At 45.0% G+C, this 15,267-nt stretch overlaps 1 protein-coding gene across 6 annotated transcripts in view; it reads left to right on the forward strand.

Annotated features, from left to right (window-relative positions):
* Nucleotides 1-15,267, forward strand: part of DOCK1 (dedicator of cytokinesis 1) — a 489,580-nt gene that overhangs the window by 408,943 nt on the left and 65,370 nt on the right. For all 6 annotated transcript variants that reach the window (XM_064595456.1, XM_054508462.2, XM_054508463.2 and 3 more), the window contains one exon: nt 6,577-6,725. In XM_064595456.1, the coding sequence (XP_064451526.1) occupies nt 6,577-6,725 (149 nt within the window). The remainder of the gene's footprint in view (nt 1-6,576; nt 6,726-15,267) is intronic.

Raw genomic sequence — 15,267 nt, forward strand, 5'->3', positions numbered from 1 at the left:
CTTAAGTGTTCTTACGACAATAAACAATAAAGAGGATAAAGAATATAATTAATAAAAAAAATTTTCTTTAAAGATTTTTTTATTTACTTATTTGAGAGAGAGAGAGTGAACGAGAGCATGAGCAGGGGGGAAGGTCAGAGAGAGAGGGACAAACAGGCTCCCTGCTCAGGGGGTAGGGATGCAGGACTCGATCCCAGGACCCCAGGATCATGACCTGAGCCGAAGGCAGGTACTCAACCAACTGAGCCACCCAGCTGCCCCAATAAAATTTTATTAATTAAAATAACATGGAATTCTCTATTAAAATGTTAGTCACTATGCCATGTAATTCTGTTAGGTAAGCTCCTTAAAGGAGTAAAGAACTGATAATTGGGCATCCTGTTACCATCTTGAATGGGTCCTCGATGAACCCGCCTCTCTCCTAGCACCTGGTCTCCACTGTCAGCTCGCTTTGTACCGAGACGTCCAGGCACCTTTCTTCAGCCTCATGGAGGGTCCTGTGCAAGACTTCTGTGGCATTTCCTCCCTGAGCCTCCAGGGCCCTGTTTGTTTTGCTTAGGTTGGCCCATGAAGCCTGGAGTGGCTACAGAGGGCCTCCCCTCTCCCCTCTCCCCAGTGACTCTGTTCTCCTCTCCAAGGAGGCAGGTATCTTTCCACTTCTCCTTCTAGTTACCCCACAGCACCTGGGTTAAATTTGTTTCCCCATGACTGGAGCAACTTAGTTGCACCCCTCCCTGCTTGGTTCTTGAATAGATTCTTGCTGTCTGTGTTGTGGCTAGAGACCGTGGCTAGAAAGACGCCCTGGCCTATCTATATTCCTTGGGAGGAATGAAACGGTTATAAAAACAGAACATGGTTTTTCCTGAAGGTGGGGAACTGGACTCCATCGCCCTCCCAAGGACCCTCCGAGCGGGCAGGGGTGGGGGTTTGGGGACCTCGCCTACAGTCCGCCTTTGTGGTCAGCAAGTTCAAGGCTGCCTGTTTTCAGCCCGAGCCAGATTTCCTCACAGGGGGGTTGCTGGCTCATCCTCCTTGAGTTCCCGGATGTCAGCAAACGTGTAAAGGCAGGCCCTATCACTTCTCTAGGGAAAGTTAGAATTTCTAAATGTCCTTTGTCCATCTGTTTATATGAAGGATGGAGTCTTTTTCAAATGGGTGTTACATGAAAAATAAATGCAGAAGGCCTTGGGAGAAAATACTATAAGATATTCTATGGATAATACTAATAACATAGAAATTAAGAAGTATGATTTAAGGAGAGGCACCAGCTGGGTTCTCAGGAGTCAGAATCCAGCGCAGAAGCTCCCAGGTGGTGATGACGAGCTGGTTGGAATGGCTCCGTCTGCTCACGTTCTCCACGGACAAGTAACCTGAACCCTGCATGCTGTTCGGTTCTCAGGTACTTGAGGACCCCTTAAGGAAACTCTTTGCTGGGTCATTGGAAGTGACTTTCCTGTAGCAGCTTAATTGCCCAGAATCTGAGTTATGGCTCCAGGCTGTCAAAGGGCTTCATGAATCTCCAACACTGAGCCTTCCTGGTGCCACCCTGGGTCATTGGTCTTCCTGCCGCATCCCCCCCCCCAGGGGGGAGGGGAAAGGAGGAGCCCTGGCTCCAGTGAAGAGACTTGAATCCTACTGGAATTTTCTTCCTACCTTGCCTCTGCCTGGCTGTGTGGCCTCCCCCATGACCCAGTCTTTCTGGGCTTCCGTCCTCTCTTACAGGAGAGGTTGGACTAAAGTTTTCAAGAGCCTCCCAATCCTGACACTCCATAATTCTTTATATATGTATGATGATCTCTGTAATGAAATGCCAAGTCTTCTAGAACAGGGAGGAGGGCCATTCATGATTCATTTTAATTGATCATGCTCTGACAAATGCATTTGTCATTTGCCCTGGTAGGCCAGACACTGACGAACTCATGCCAGGAAGGGACCAAATCCATCCCCATTAGAGAGCACAGAACAAGGCAGAGAGGGACATTCAGAGAGTGGCATGGAGAGAATTGCTCTCTGCTGGCTGAGAGGGAGTCTGGGGCTCTCCTAGCTGCCAGCATCCACCAGGCAGGTGCTGTGGGCTCCACCTGCCCCCCCCCCCACCCCCCGCATGAGAGTCCCCAGGCCATCTCTCACCTGCTGGCCCTTCCCAAGAGAGTGGCAACACCTTCTTGTAAGTTTTTCGTGTCATTTCTCAAGTACACACTGTGAGTTGTGTGTTTCCCCCCAAAGGAGAATTAAATTTAAATTTAAAATGACAGTGCTTCATTCTGAAATGGCTTGATATTTTGTGCATCATTTAGGCTAACTAGAGGCATCCACCCTGGCAGATATTCAGACTGATGATTAACATACTAAAATGCTGTTTTCTTGGGTGCCTGGGGGGGCTCAGTTGGTTGAGCGTCTGCCTTCTGCTCAGGTCACGATCCAGTCCCACATCTGGTTCCCAGCTCAGTGGGGAGTCTGCTTCTCCTTTTGCCCCTCCCCTGCTCCTGCACGCTCTCTCTCTCACACAAAAATAAATTAAAAAATCTTTTAAAAAAAGGAAAATAAATAAAATGCTTTTTTCTTGCTTGATAAATAGTTGTTGCCCCAACTCAGCCCATCCGGGCCCCTTAGTGCTCCGCCAGGACCCTCCCCTCCTCTGTGAGGGTCCCTGAAGGGTCACTGCCTGGCATGGACGAAGGCTGCAGAACTGAGCTCAAGCCACGACTGGCCTGACTGATGGACACGCCTGCCTTTCTGGCTTTTCTTTCTTTCTATAAAAATTATGTTCGTGGTCACCTCTGCAGTGCCTGAGACTGACCACCATTTGCAACTGGCCCTGTCTCCATGATTGTCGTGAAGGTACGAAGGGCCCAGGGTAATGTGAGCTGCGTTGTGATGCTCACTTCCAGGCTCTGGGAAAGGCTAGACCTTCTGAGGATGCACCCTTAGGTGTAAATCAGATCTTTAAAGCTGTTTTGGAGTAGTTGGTTCCCTCTACATTATCGCTCATTATGCTCCAAATAGGCTGAGTCAAGCGGGAGATCTTTGATTTGCAAGGTAAAGGATGCAGTTAGGAGAGCAAATGTCCCATTGTTTCCTGGCAGTTGCTGCTTTGAATAGGGTGCTGAATGGGTAAGATCTGTGCTTTGCAGCTTTGCAGCCAAGAATGTGGACTCTGGCCTGAGAGAGGGCCAAGAGGTCAAACGTAAACCATGACCTTGGTCCGTGAAGGGTAGGAATCTGGTAACAGCAAGAAATAACCACCAACCAGCATGATTGGGCTCCTTGCTTGTAAAATAATTACATTAGTTTTTGCAAATTAAAAACATACAATAAAAGCATCGGCTGCCCAAAGGATCTGCCCCGAGCAGCCCCTCAAAACAGCTAAGAATGGCTCCATGGGGTCACCTCGGGCCACCTGGCTCTTTTTTCTGCTGCGAATCTCAGGTGTTGGAGCCTGCCCCAAGTGTCACTGTCAAGGCCCCCACTCTTGACAGCACGTCTCAGTTCCCCAAAATGTACACAACCTATTTTCTACACAGCTTTTTTTTTTTTTTTTTTAATGGGCTCAGGTTTGGGAACATACTGGCAGGTTGATCTAGCCAGCTCTGTCCACAAAATAAAAATGGAAGTCAGGTAAATCTTACAGTTAGTCACCTATCACTCGATCGGGACTTTATCCTGTCAAAGGTCACAAATAACAAGCAAAACCAACACATCACTGAAGTAGTAAAGGTTTATTGTGCACACACCAAGAAGACAATTAGCAGGCCTAGAGCACTCAAACCAATGCATGGAAGGAGGCTCAGAGGTGTATCCTTACAAAGCAGCTTGTCGTGAGAAAGCGGTGACTGTTTATTGGTTATAATATCAGTGATTGGTTATAATTTTAGAATTCTCATTAAATGAGGGGGAGTTGGTTAGTGGTTACCTCATATCAACCTTTGGAAAATGTTTTTCTTTTTGTTTTTTGCTTACAATTTCCAGAGGCAGAAGCAAGAAGTGCCTCCGGTCAGGTTAGCCTTGCAAAATAAGCTAAATGAAGCTTTGCTTGTAGGACTAACCTGTTTTGTCTGCCCAGAGAATTTTCAACGCTGGTCTCCATTTGTTTTTGATTTTAACAAGCTGAATGCTTCACGAGACTATTTCTCCCCTGAGTTTTTCCAATCATATGTGTGATTGAGATGAATGTCTCAGATCTCCCCTCCAAGCAGAGCTTCAGAGCAAGGATTCAGGGTCTGTTCTGCTCGATCTAATGCAAGTGCAAATACGGCGTTGCCCCGTGGGACAGAGCAGCAGGTTTTCCCCTCCCAAACCTGTCACGTTTTGAGTCCGAAAGGAGAAATCAAAAGCACACTCTCTCCCAAAAAAGGAGGGGGAGGGGGAATGTGCTTCTTTCCCAAGCTCTTCAGTTATTTATCAAAGCGCAGCCCCAGAGCACCTGCTCTCACCTCAGCCTGCGCCGCCTCCACGTCAGTTTTGTTTATTACACAAGGCATGCCAGCCGGCCGGGCACGGCGGGGACGGTCCCGCCAGAGCCAGCGTGCTCTCAGCAAGATCTTCATTGGCCTGGTTTGGGCCAGGGTAGTTTTCATTCAGGGGGTCCCTTCGTGGATGATTTTGGGGACTGGACAAATTATGTGCGTTCATTAAAAGCCCCATAGAAGACCTCAGTGTGCATGGATGATGGACATTTTTGCTCGGTCTCCCTGTGTGTACATGGAGATTTTCCTGGGTAAGACTGCGTTTAATGTCCTGGATTTTTGGACCCTCTTGATTGCGGAGATCATCCAAACACCCAGGGAGAGGCTACTGATGGGTGAGAACTTGCCTCCCCTGAGAGAACACAGCCCACTGTCCAGAGGGGATGGGTTGGCTCCATGTTTTGTAACTCAGAAGAAAGACTCTTGGTGGGTTTTAAAAAACTGGGGAGTTGTAACTAGGAGATTGGCAAGGTGACCGGAGGTAAAGGATTCTTATTGTGATCTGATAATTAGCTCGTTCTTCCTTTGTCTCAAAAGGGGAAAGAAAAGTGTATCTTCTGCAAGAGTCACCTTGATCCTCATTGATTCCAAACCTGAGTTTATCATTAAATTTGAGCAAGATATGCTCCAGGGGAAATCCATAATGCAAATGCCAAAAAAAAAAAAAAGGGAAAAAAGGAAAAACAAGAAAGTAAAGACGATTCCTGGAGAACACCCAGGCCTTGCTCACCTTGAGGACCATTTGTTTGCAGAGGTTAAATCCCCAGGGTTATCACTATAGGTAGAGCTCAGCACTGGCCCCTGGCCAGGTTCCTGTACTAATGGGAAGGAAGGTCAATAATCAAAGATTAGAAAACCATCATTCTTATAACCTGCTTATACCTTATAATCCAATCCTTGCACCTACAACCACTTGCTCCTGCCTTAAATGTTCCTCCCAGCTTGGAACAGTAAAAGCTGTCAGTGACAGACCGAGCACTCTGTGACACTCAGATTGTGTTGATGAACCATTTGGTGTCACTATCATCTGTCTTCTGAAATATTGACTCTGACATTTTTTAGGCATAATACAAGGAAAGTGTCATCTGAGAGACTGAATATAATAGCATTTTTAAGAGAATGCTTTGCCACAGTTACATGCCTATCAGAGACATTAAGCATTTGGGGAAGTGATGAGAATCACGTTTTTTATAGCCTTAGTCAAAGTATTACATATTTAGTAAAAGTTGAAAACAAGATTTTCATTATATTCAGATTCCTTACTGAAGGTTACATTTTGCATATGTGTCCACTTAATATAAATTTTAGAAATCTATTAATTTAGGTTTATTAGGAGGGTTATGTACTTTGTTAAGTGTGGTTATTTATAATAGCCAAATTTGTTTTATGGCTCTCTTTACAGAAATCCTTATTAGCTGAGTAATAAAAAAAAACCCCTAAATTCTTTAGAGGATCCATTCTCTTTTCTGATTGTATAGAAATATGAGTAAGATCGATTAACTCTGGATAAATTGCTAGTGTTAATAACAAAATGTCACAAATGAGATACCAGGTATTTTGTCTCCCAGCTCTGCTGTAGATCCCCACTCATGTCCTTGATTTATATGATATAATTGTCTGTTTGTGAAATAATAACAGATAGGACATGACTACAGGTCTTATATTGGGTGGATACTTTAATAGCTGCTCTTACAACATTTAGAATATCCACTTCTTTTTTTTTTATTTTATTTTTAAGAGTTTATGTATTTATTTGAGAGAGAGAAAGAAACAGAGAGCAGGGGAGGAGCAGAGGAAGAAGGACAAGCAGACTCCATGCTGAGCACAGAGGCTGACGTGGGGCTCGATCCCAGGACCCTGAGGTCACGACCTGAGCTAAAATCAAGAATCAGATACTTAACAGACTGAGCCACTAGGCGCCCCTACAGTCCACTTCTTATGCTAAAGGCTGGACACATTCAAAATGCCTGTGGATGAGAAATGGATGCATGTCCCCAATATCCTAGCATTCAAAGTCACACTGATCTGTGTTGTTCAGGTTGGGTACATTGAAGCTCATTTAAAAACCTTTAAAAAAAAAAATTCTGAATAATGTCTTTCTGTATTTAAGGTCAACACAAGATAAAGTTCATTCCAGAAATGGTCGGCCCAATATTAGAAATGACGCTAATTCCTGAGACAGAACTGCGTAAAGCCACCATCCCTATCTTCTTCGATATGATGCAGTGTGAATTCCATTCGACGCGAAGCTTCCAGATGGTAAGGGTGTAGTGGGTGTGCGGTAAGTGGCTTGGAGAGAAGGCACACAAGCCTGAAAACCTTGAAAAAGGCTTTATAAGTGGCTCTGGAGGTAAAGGTATTGAACATGAAAAACCTAATTCCCTACAGTTTAAAAGAGAAAAGCCTCAGGACTTCCCTTCTTGAAAAAGCCTATCATCCTTTGCCTTCATCTTTAAGGAGAAATATTCCCAATTATTATTAGCTTTTACTTACTTATTTTTATCTGGATTTACTTACACATTCAACCCTGGATAAAAGTCTCTTCCCCTCTCCTTGGTACATCCCCTCAGAATGTTTAACCAGATGTTACCACATTCTCAGACTGGCTGCTTCTTGCCAACGTGTGTTATTTTCAAGTCAAAAGTCTTTGCTTTTCCTCTTTCACATCTGTCTCGGTCTTTTACTTGTGCAGCAGAACTGATAAGAACTCCTCGAAGAAAGTCTGCATAATGTGCTCAGAACATACGGTATCAATAGGAAAGACAAAATCTGAATATTTATGTTGGAGGATTAACAAAATCTCCTTCCCTGGATTCCATGAAAATAAGTATGGTGTTTACATATTCACGGTTGGATACACACTCACATGCACGAACGTACAATGGCTTTCTCCCCAATGGGCTACTGGGTTGGCTATGATGCTTTGCAAGAGGCATGAGAAGAACCCAAATGGTAGTGGGTCCTCCACATTGAAAGCAACCTTTGCTTAAATATTATAATAATTCAAGTAAGTGAGTATCTATTTCCACATAGAGTTTTGAGGAATTTTAAGAAAGATTCCTATATTGGAAGGAAACTAAAACTGCATCAGAGTGGCATGATTGTAGTGGGGCCTATTATTTAAAGTGTAGATTTTTCCTTCCCCATCTTTATACTTTTTAGTTCATAGATTGTGAATTGTTTATAGATTTCCACTGGCCAGTCCTCATTATTATGGCACAAAGCTAGTAGCCATGAAGAATAATTTTGGTATTTTCTAGAGCCAAAAACAGATACGAAGCCCAAAGAACCTCTGTGAGTACCAGTTGAGTTTGCACAATGAAGTCAGGTAGACCATGACTCCCAGTACTACCTGGATCTCCAGAAGATGACTGAACGTCTTTAGTCTTTGATTCAGAGCTGTAATGTGGTATGTAAAGGAATCTACTCCGAAGGGATGTTGTAAGAAGTGAATAAAATAAACCTGTGGAGACCACCTGCCTGCCCACCCACCTGCCCACCTGCCCACCTCCTTCCCTCCCTCCCTCCCTCCCTTCCTTTGCTTCTCACTTCCTTTCTTTGTTTTGCTCTTTCTTTCTTTCCATAGGGAAGAGGACTTCCTTACACTTATTTATTTATTTATAAAATTAAAGAGACCGTTTTAAAAGAACAGCTATTTTTATTCCTCTGGTTTACAATCAGTCTTTGTACACATGTAATGTAATGTTGTAAACATTGTCCACATTTTTTTGGTTCTTTTTGTTTGGCAATCTATCACAGACATCTTTCTTGATTACAACGTAGTAACCATGATTTTTATGATGGCATAACATTTCATAAAATGAAATGGGTAATCTTCTCTTACCCATCCCTTTAGCTGAGCATTTAGGTGGTTTGCACATTCTCACTACTGTGAGTAAATGTGCAGTGAACACATGCATGCATATAGCTTGACTTTCTTTTGAAAGTTTTCCTGGTATGCATTCTCAAAAATGGAATTGCCGATTCAAAATATTTTTCTAAGTTTTGACATCGCCAATTTTTTTTTATGTCGTTACCATAAGATTTGACCCATCTCCACTGCCACTGGCATAAATCATGGTCCCAGCTCATTGCCAACTCACCACAACTAGGATTTGTAGTTTAAAAATGCCTTTTCCTAGGCTGAAAATACATCTGACTTTTTGAGTTTTATATGAATCAAGCCCCAAAGAAGGACCTTATGAAAAAATGCTATTAAAGAGTCAGGTAGGCACGCCTGGACGGCTCAGTCTGCTAAGCATCCAACTCTTGATTTCAGCTCAGGTCATGATCTCAGGGTCGTGAAATCGAGCCCCGCGTTGGGCTCCACGCTCAGTGAGGAGACTGCTGGAGAGTCGCTTTCCCTTTCTCCCTCTGTCTCTGCCCCCCAACCCCTGGCATGTGCCCTCTCTCTCTCTGAAATAAATAATTCTTATTAAAAAAAAAAAGAATCAGGTAAAGGAGAAAATATATTTATATGAATAAGTGTTATGCGCCCAGGAAACTGAGATCAAAGGCCTTTAAAACAGTGTCATTTGTCATTCTTTGAAGGCAACTTCGGGTCAAAATAAGGTCAGCAGCAGTTGGAGGAAGGACAAGGGCGTGAATAAGAATTTGGCTTCTGAATTGTTCCTCTTCTTCCTTCCATCCTTGTGGTTCTTATTCCTGCATCTTTATTTATTTATTTATTTTTAAAGATTTTATTTATTTATTTGAGACAGAGAGAATGAGAGACAGAGAGCATGAGAGGGAGGAGGATCAGAGGGAGAAGCAGACTCCCTGCCGAGCAGGGAGCCCGATGCGGGACTCGATCCCGGGACTCCAGGATCATGACCTGAGCCGAAGGCAGTCGCTTAACCAACTGAGCCACCCAGGCGCCCTCCTGCATCTTTAAAACATCTTACACAATCATCTGTGGAAGTGCTTCATTTCCTCCAATTCACAGGGTCCCTGGTTTGTCAATAAAGGGCACAAAGTTAATGAAGGAGAGTCATGGTGTTTCTGCCTTTGTTCTCAATGCTGCCCCCAGTGGTGGGTTCAAAAACTGTCTAATATCAGGAGCCATCTTTCCAGAAAACCAAACTGAGTAATACCAAGAAGCAGTTATGCACATTTAATTCTACTTCACAGTTTCATGTCCCTAAAACATGTCTCGCTTGGATATAAATGAATAAAAGCATAAACATGAAGACGTAAGTCCCCAAAACCTGCTGTCAGGCTAAGCATGGTCTGCTACTTGGATTTGTTGATCAATAATTGTTGACCATTTGTTCATCTGTGTTGGCATCTACTTGTACTTTCAAAGGCAAGTGGTAGGACATACCAGAGGTTTTTAAAATAAAGGCAGAAAAACTAAAACTTGAGAAAAAAAAAAACTCTCTGCTCTATTAATCTGTTCTTGTGAATTGGGAGAAAGATCAATCTCCTTTTCTCTTGCAGTACCTCCATTTATTTTTTCTCTTGGTCTGTCTCAGCCTCCCAGGTGGACTGTCACACAGAGTATCATCCTTCCTGGGCCTGCTGCTCCCCTATCATGCCCGGTTTTGCCAGGCTCCTCGTCATTTGGTTTGATGGGTGCAGGTTACAGTGGCTTGTCTTTGTTTGCTCTTCTGTCCTCCATGGTGGGTTGTGGTGACTTGTCCATCCTTCCTCTGTCTCATCTCCAACATCCAGCTACTTCTCTTGGGCCCTCGCCCAGGGCTCTTCTGGACCACAGCATCTGTCTCTTGACTTGCTCTATCTTTTCTAACTCTTTCCTATTCTCAGATCCACTCTCGTCTCCTAGGGGCTCCCCTTCCTGATGCACGAGGCATGCCCTCTGTCCTTGGTGGGGGTGTTGGGCTATTGCAGCGAGTGGGCATGTGCACAGAACAGCAGGGCACAGGCATTCCCTCCCCCCTCCCAGGGAGCCTCCAGGTTGGGGCTGGCTGGTTGCTGTTTAACTAATCCGCCACCAATCCAATTACCTAACCTTATTAGTCACATCAACAAGGGCTTAAATTGGCTTCACTTTTATAACAGATGTGCAAACCTAATGAAGTGAGGGGAAGACATTAGGGTTTTTCATTTTTACAAAACATTCGTGTTTTGAACCTATGTTGTAGCTTATTTTTTATAAGTGTGCTATTTCTTTCTGAGCGGGGCTGTTAACGTGCTGTCGTTTGTGAAATATGCATTCTGTCTGGGGAGTAGTGTGCTCTTCCAGCTGGAGTGGACAGCGAACCCGCTGGATGCAGAAGAAGGACCTGCCATTTTACTCAAGATTAAACTGCATCAAACCATTATTGGAATTTCCAAAGCATGTATTACAGATTTACTTTTCTCCGGTTTCCCAGAGTTGCAGCTCCTGTATTCTTCCACTGTAGTGGAGGGACTTGCGTTAGAATGTTCTTACACATACATTTCCCCAAAAGTCTACTTCTTTCCTCTACTTTTGCAAGAAAGAGCGTGAATTTTCATCCAAAAGAAGTGTGTCCTTGTCCTCATCCTTGGTGTTACCGACCCTGCCTCTTCCAGGTCCAGGCACTGAATGGGTTTGCCCGGCTGTGGGATGGGGTGGCATGGAGTTACCTTTCACGTGTTCTGTCCTCTTGCTGGCCTGGGACACGCTTTCCAGCGCCTCAGGCATTGCCTTTTGTCAACATGTTATGGGCAGATCTTCACAGGTGATGAAGAAGCTCTGCGAAGGCCGGCTCACAGCAATTCCTGGTTCTTCCAGCCCTTTCTAAGAATCTTTTATGATGTGCATGCCACATCTATTCTCCTCAGTTGTCCCCTTCTACTGCTTCTCCCCTGCCCATTAGTCCTGGAGGATGTATTCTCTGGTCTCTCTCCTTGCCACTTGCCTGCTCCTCAAGTCATCCCAACAGTGTGTTCACTGTCCCCCATGCGCACCTGCCCTCACCCTGACCCCAGTCCCGGAGTAGCATGTTTATTACTCTTGAACTGGGGACTTCGGGAGATCTTGACCTTTTTCAAAGGAGTGCTCCTACGTGTGAAGCCTTCAGGATCTGCTTGGCTAGGGGGCAGGGATTTGGAGGCATCGGCATCTTGGTGCCCCTTCCACCGGCTTGTGCACTGGCTGAGCTACGTTACCACGAGATGGGCCTGCACCAGGCCTGAGACGAACCTCTTCCCTGTGTCCCGGACACCCCTGCCCCCAAATCGGGAACGCTCTGAGTCTCAGCCTCACTGGATTTTGCTTCAGAAAAAAAAAGCATACTTTTAAATTCCCTTCTGGCACCTTTTTAAAGAATTCCATTTGTTAGGTCTTTGGGAGAAACGGAACTAACAGCTGAGAATTGCGGCAAATGACTGCATGGGCTGTATACTGTTAATAAAAACAGGGTGTTAAAGTCTTCACAGCAAAATCATAGTTTCAATCATGGAGTTATTTTCTGTCATCTTTGTGAGGGTCAGTAAAATGCTCCACAACTTCCGGAAATTCCCATTTAGTTGTAACAGTACTAGAACATGAGTAATCTTGGCGTCTTCGATGTTTTTGAGGTCCTGTTTGAATAATCTCCTTCTCCAGCCCATGCTGGTAATCCTAAGCAAATAACTGAATAACCCAAGTGGTTGGCTGCTTCTGCCACTTGGTGGGATAGCCAGGACATTTTGCCCAGTCCTTTGGATGTGAGTTTGGCGGCAATTTTATCCTGTTTATTCTTTAATTCTTTGGGGTTTTGTTTGTTGGTTACTTTTGCTTTCGATTTCAAAATATTACTTGATTTTATTGTTTTGGACCCTGAAAGGGAACATACAGCACAAGAACTAGGCTTTTATTTCATTGAATCCCAGACCCAAGCGCCTGAGAGATCATGGAAATGAATGCCCTTCAGTCTAAGAGTTCCGATGACATTGAATTCTGTTCTTACAAGCCCTCCAGCAGAGAGACGCCCACACTCCTATACCTCTTTTAACCAAATTAAACAGGACTCACTCTGAGAGCATGTTCCTGGAGTCCAGGGTCATTGAATAGGGCCCAAAAGCCACTTCCCGGTGTGTGTGGTGTTGACGTGGGGAGCGGCCATACTTGTCTGAGGTGCTGCCAGCCAGCCAGGCCGTGCACAGTTCCCCAGCCGTGGGGCCCTTGGGCTCTAGGCAGAAGCTTCAAGGTCAGCGAACAGCCTTCTTGTTGGACTTGGAAGGATGTGGGGATTTTAGAATGTGAGATATGGAGTGCCGGAGATTAACTGTGTAATTAAGTTTACAGAGCGGTTAAGCAAGAGGAACGCAATATACATAAAAATATTCATGTGTCTGAGCAGAGGGATTAAAGGCTGTGACAGGCTGGGGGGACTCAGTGACTTCTAGGATGTTGCCGTGTGAGCCCAGAGCCCGGAGGGTGTGGGAGTGCTAGGCGGCTCCCTGCCCAGCCATGCTGGCTCCTTCGTCCCTCGGTCCTGTTTTCCCTGAAGGTACAGTTCAGTGATGTTCTCCCGCCCGCCCCTCCTGTCCACCGTAATGAGAAGGGACATGGTTCTGCAATCCTAATGGACTGATGGATTGGCCCAGTTCCTTCTGGAAGTTCAGACATTGAGAATCTGATTCCTTGGAGTCTCTGAGACCAGGGAGTGCTCTCAAATCATGATCCTGCCTCCAGCACCTGGGAGCACATTTTCTTGAACAACAGGAGAAAGCAGAGCACCTTTGGACAAAGAGCACATTCACTAAGGCTTATTTGTAGAAAAGTCGAAGAAGCGCTTTTTCGAATGTACGTAGAAGACCATTGGCCTAGATTTCAGATTTCACCCCGTTCTTGATAACCTCCGAACGCTTTATCGATGTGGTGAATTATTTGTGCAGACCCTTCCATCTGGGTCCAGCCCCCTTCCTTGCTCTGACATAAGCTCCAATCTCTTGTATAAATGTGTTCCTGGATGCCTGGGAAATGCAGGCCTGGTTCTAGACATGTATAAATGCATCATAGCGGGAATGGTCAGTCTAGCTCCCAACAAAAATGATGCATTCTAAGCGAAACAGAATTGGCTTTTGGATTATCCACTGCTGAGATCCTTCGCTCCATGATCCCTTAAATTGGAGCCAATAACCCGTGGTTAACTGTGGCGTCGAGTGGCGAAAGCAGTCATTCCTTTCAAAGTTAATTGAATTAACAACGCTGTCAGTACCCTTGTGAGCGTAGCCCCCTGCTTCACCACATTTGGCTTTATAGCAACCTTCCAAAAAGCCCTGAATTTATACGGGGGCTCTTTCATACTCTTGGAGGGCCGCTGGTATTGTATGCTTAGAGATGCTCTGTGCAGCATTTTAAGTTGGACACCCTGTGGACATTTTTGTAGTGACACTGGTGATTCCGAAAAGAGAAGAAGTATAATGATTTTGCTCATCACATGAGTGAGCCTCTGCCACCTTTTGAGCAACACAGTCAACCCTTGCTAATTTTAACCTAACCATAGAGAACCCCGCTGCGCATTACCAGACAGCGTGCATTTACGAGTCAGATAATCAACATACTTCTTTATAAAACCAGCTCTGCTCTATCAGCAAATGGACTTTCTCCAGTTTATTTGGACAGGATCGTTTAGTTCTGATGATGATGATGGTTCACAGCGCACTAACAAATTGATTCTAGTATATTCTGCAAAAAATAATGCAGACCCTGGAATGAGAGGCTGGCTGCAGATCTGGGGTATTGAATCCTTGCTGATAAACAGAATAGGGTTGCCAGGTGTTTGTGCAAATTACTTAGTTTAGAGGTTAGTAAAATTAGAATCAGCTGTGTTCTTCTGATTTACTTATTCATCCGCTCATTTTAGGAAACATTAAATTCATCAGTCAAAATTTGATAAGCAGCATACTTAGGGAGCTGGAGTTTCCTTATTGCTCCTGTTTGCGACAGCTAGGTTTACGTGGAAGCAGAGAAAACATGCCATTTCCATAAAGTAGACTCCCAAGTTCAAATACGCCTGATTAACTAGTGAAGAGCAGTTGAAATGCCTGTGTGTGTTTGCCCGCGTTAGGATAAAGCATGTTTTCCCGCATTCTCTGTGCCTTCCTCATTGTATGTTCATTAAACATGTGTGGTGTGCAGTCGTGTGTTTTGATTAAGTTGAGTCTTACTTTGTGCCTCAGTCCTTTGTTCTGAAGAACGGGCACTCACCAGGCTCTCTCTGTGGTGCTCCTATCACGGTACCCTCCAGGAAATGGGACTGGCTTGAAGCATCCGTGGTTGGGCTACTGGCAGCTGATCGGCCTCGTATCTGATCCCCAAAAGGCCCACCTTCTGCAGAGTTCTTTACTGTAAAGAACAAAGTACGAGTGTGTTCGTATCGAAAGGTTCTTACTGTACAGGAGAGTCGTTATCATGAGGCTTCAGGTAAAAACAATAAAACGAGTTCTTTTTTCTTCTTCACTAGAGCTGCCTTTTTTTCTATGTTCCTAAAAATCCCTGAACTTTTCAGGCCAAACAGAGGGTGTTTATTTGGGGAGGAGACAATGGGGGAAGATCAAGGAGAGAACTACAGGATGCACGGAGGTCTGGGATCTGTGCTGTGGCTGAGTCCTTGATGTCAAGCGGGAATCAATACTCCTCTCTCGTCCTGTTTAAGCCTCCACTTCATCTGTACTGTGATAAAATTGTGACTTCAGGCAGCAAGTCCTGATCAAGGTCAGGCAGCTCTGTGCCGGTGTGAGGCTCCTCCCTGGGTCTCCCCAGACCCCTCGCCCTCTGCCTCACGGGGGCCACAGTCAGCTGCCTACCACGGCCGCAGCAGAACCCTGAGTGCCCAGTGTGGACCGGATGCCGGCAGCGCCTGTTGCCAGCCGTCAGATGAGTGTG

This window comes from Mirounga angustirostris, unplaced genomic scaffold, assembly GCF_029215605.1.
Source record: "Mirounga angustirostris isolate CCGP_5_RB_7025 unplaced genomic scaffold, mMirAng1.0.hap1 SCAF_6, whole genome shotgun sequence".
Taxonomy (NCBI): domain Eukaryota; kingdom Metazoa; phylum Chordata; class Mammalia; order Carnivora; family Phocidae; genus Mirounga; species Mirounga angustirostris.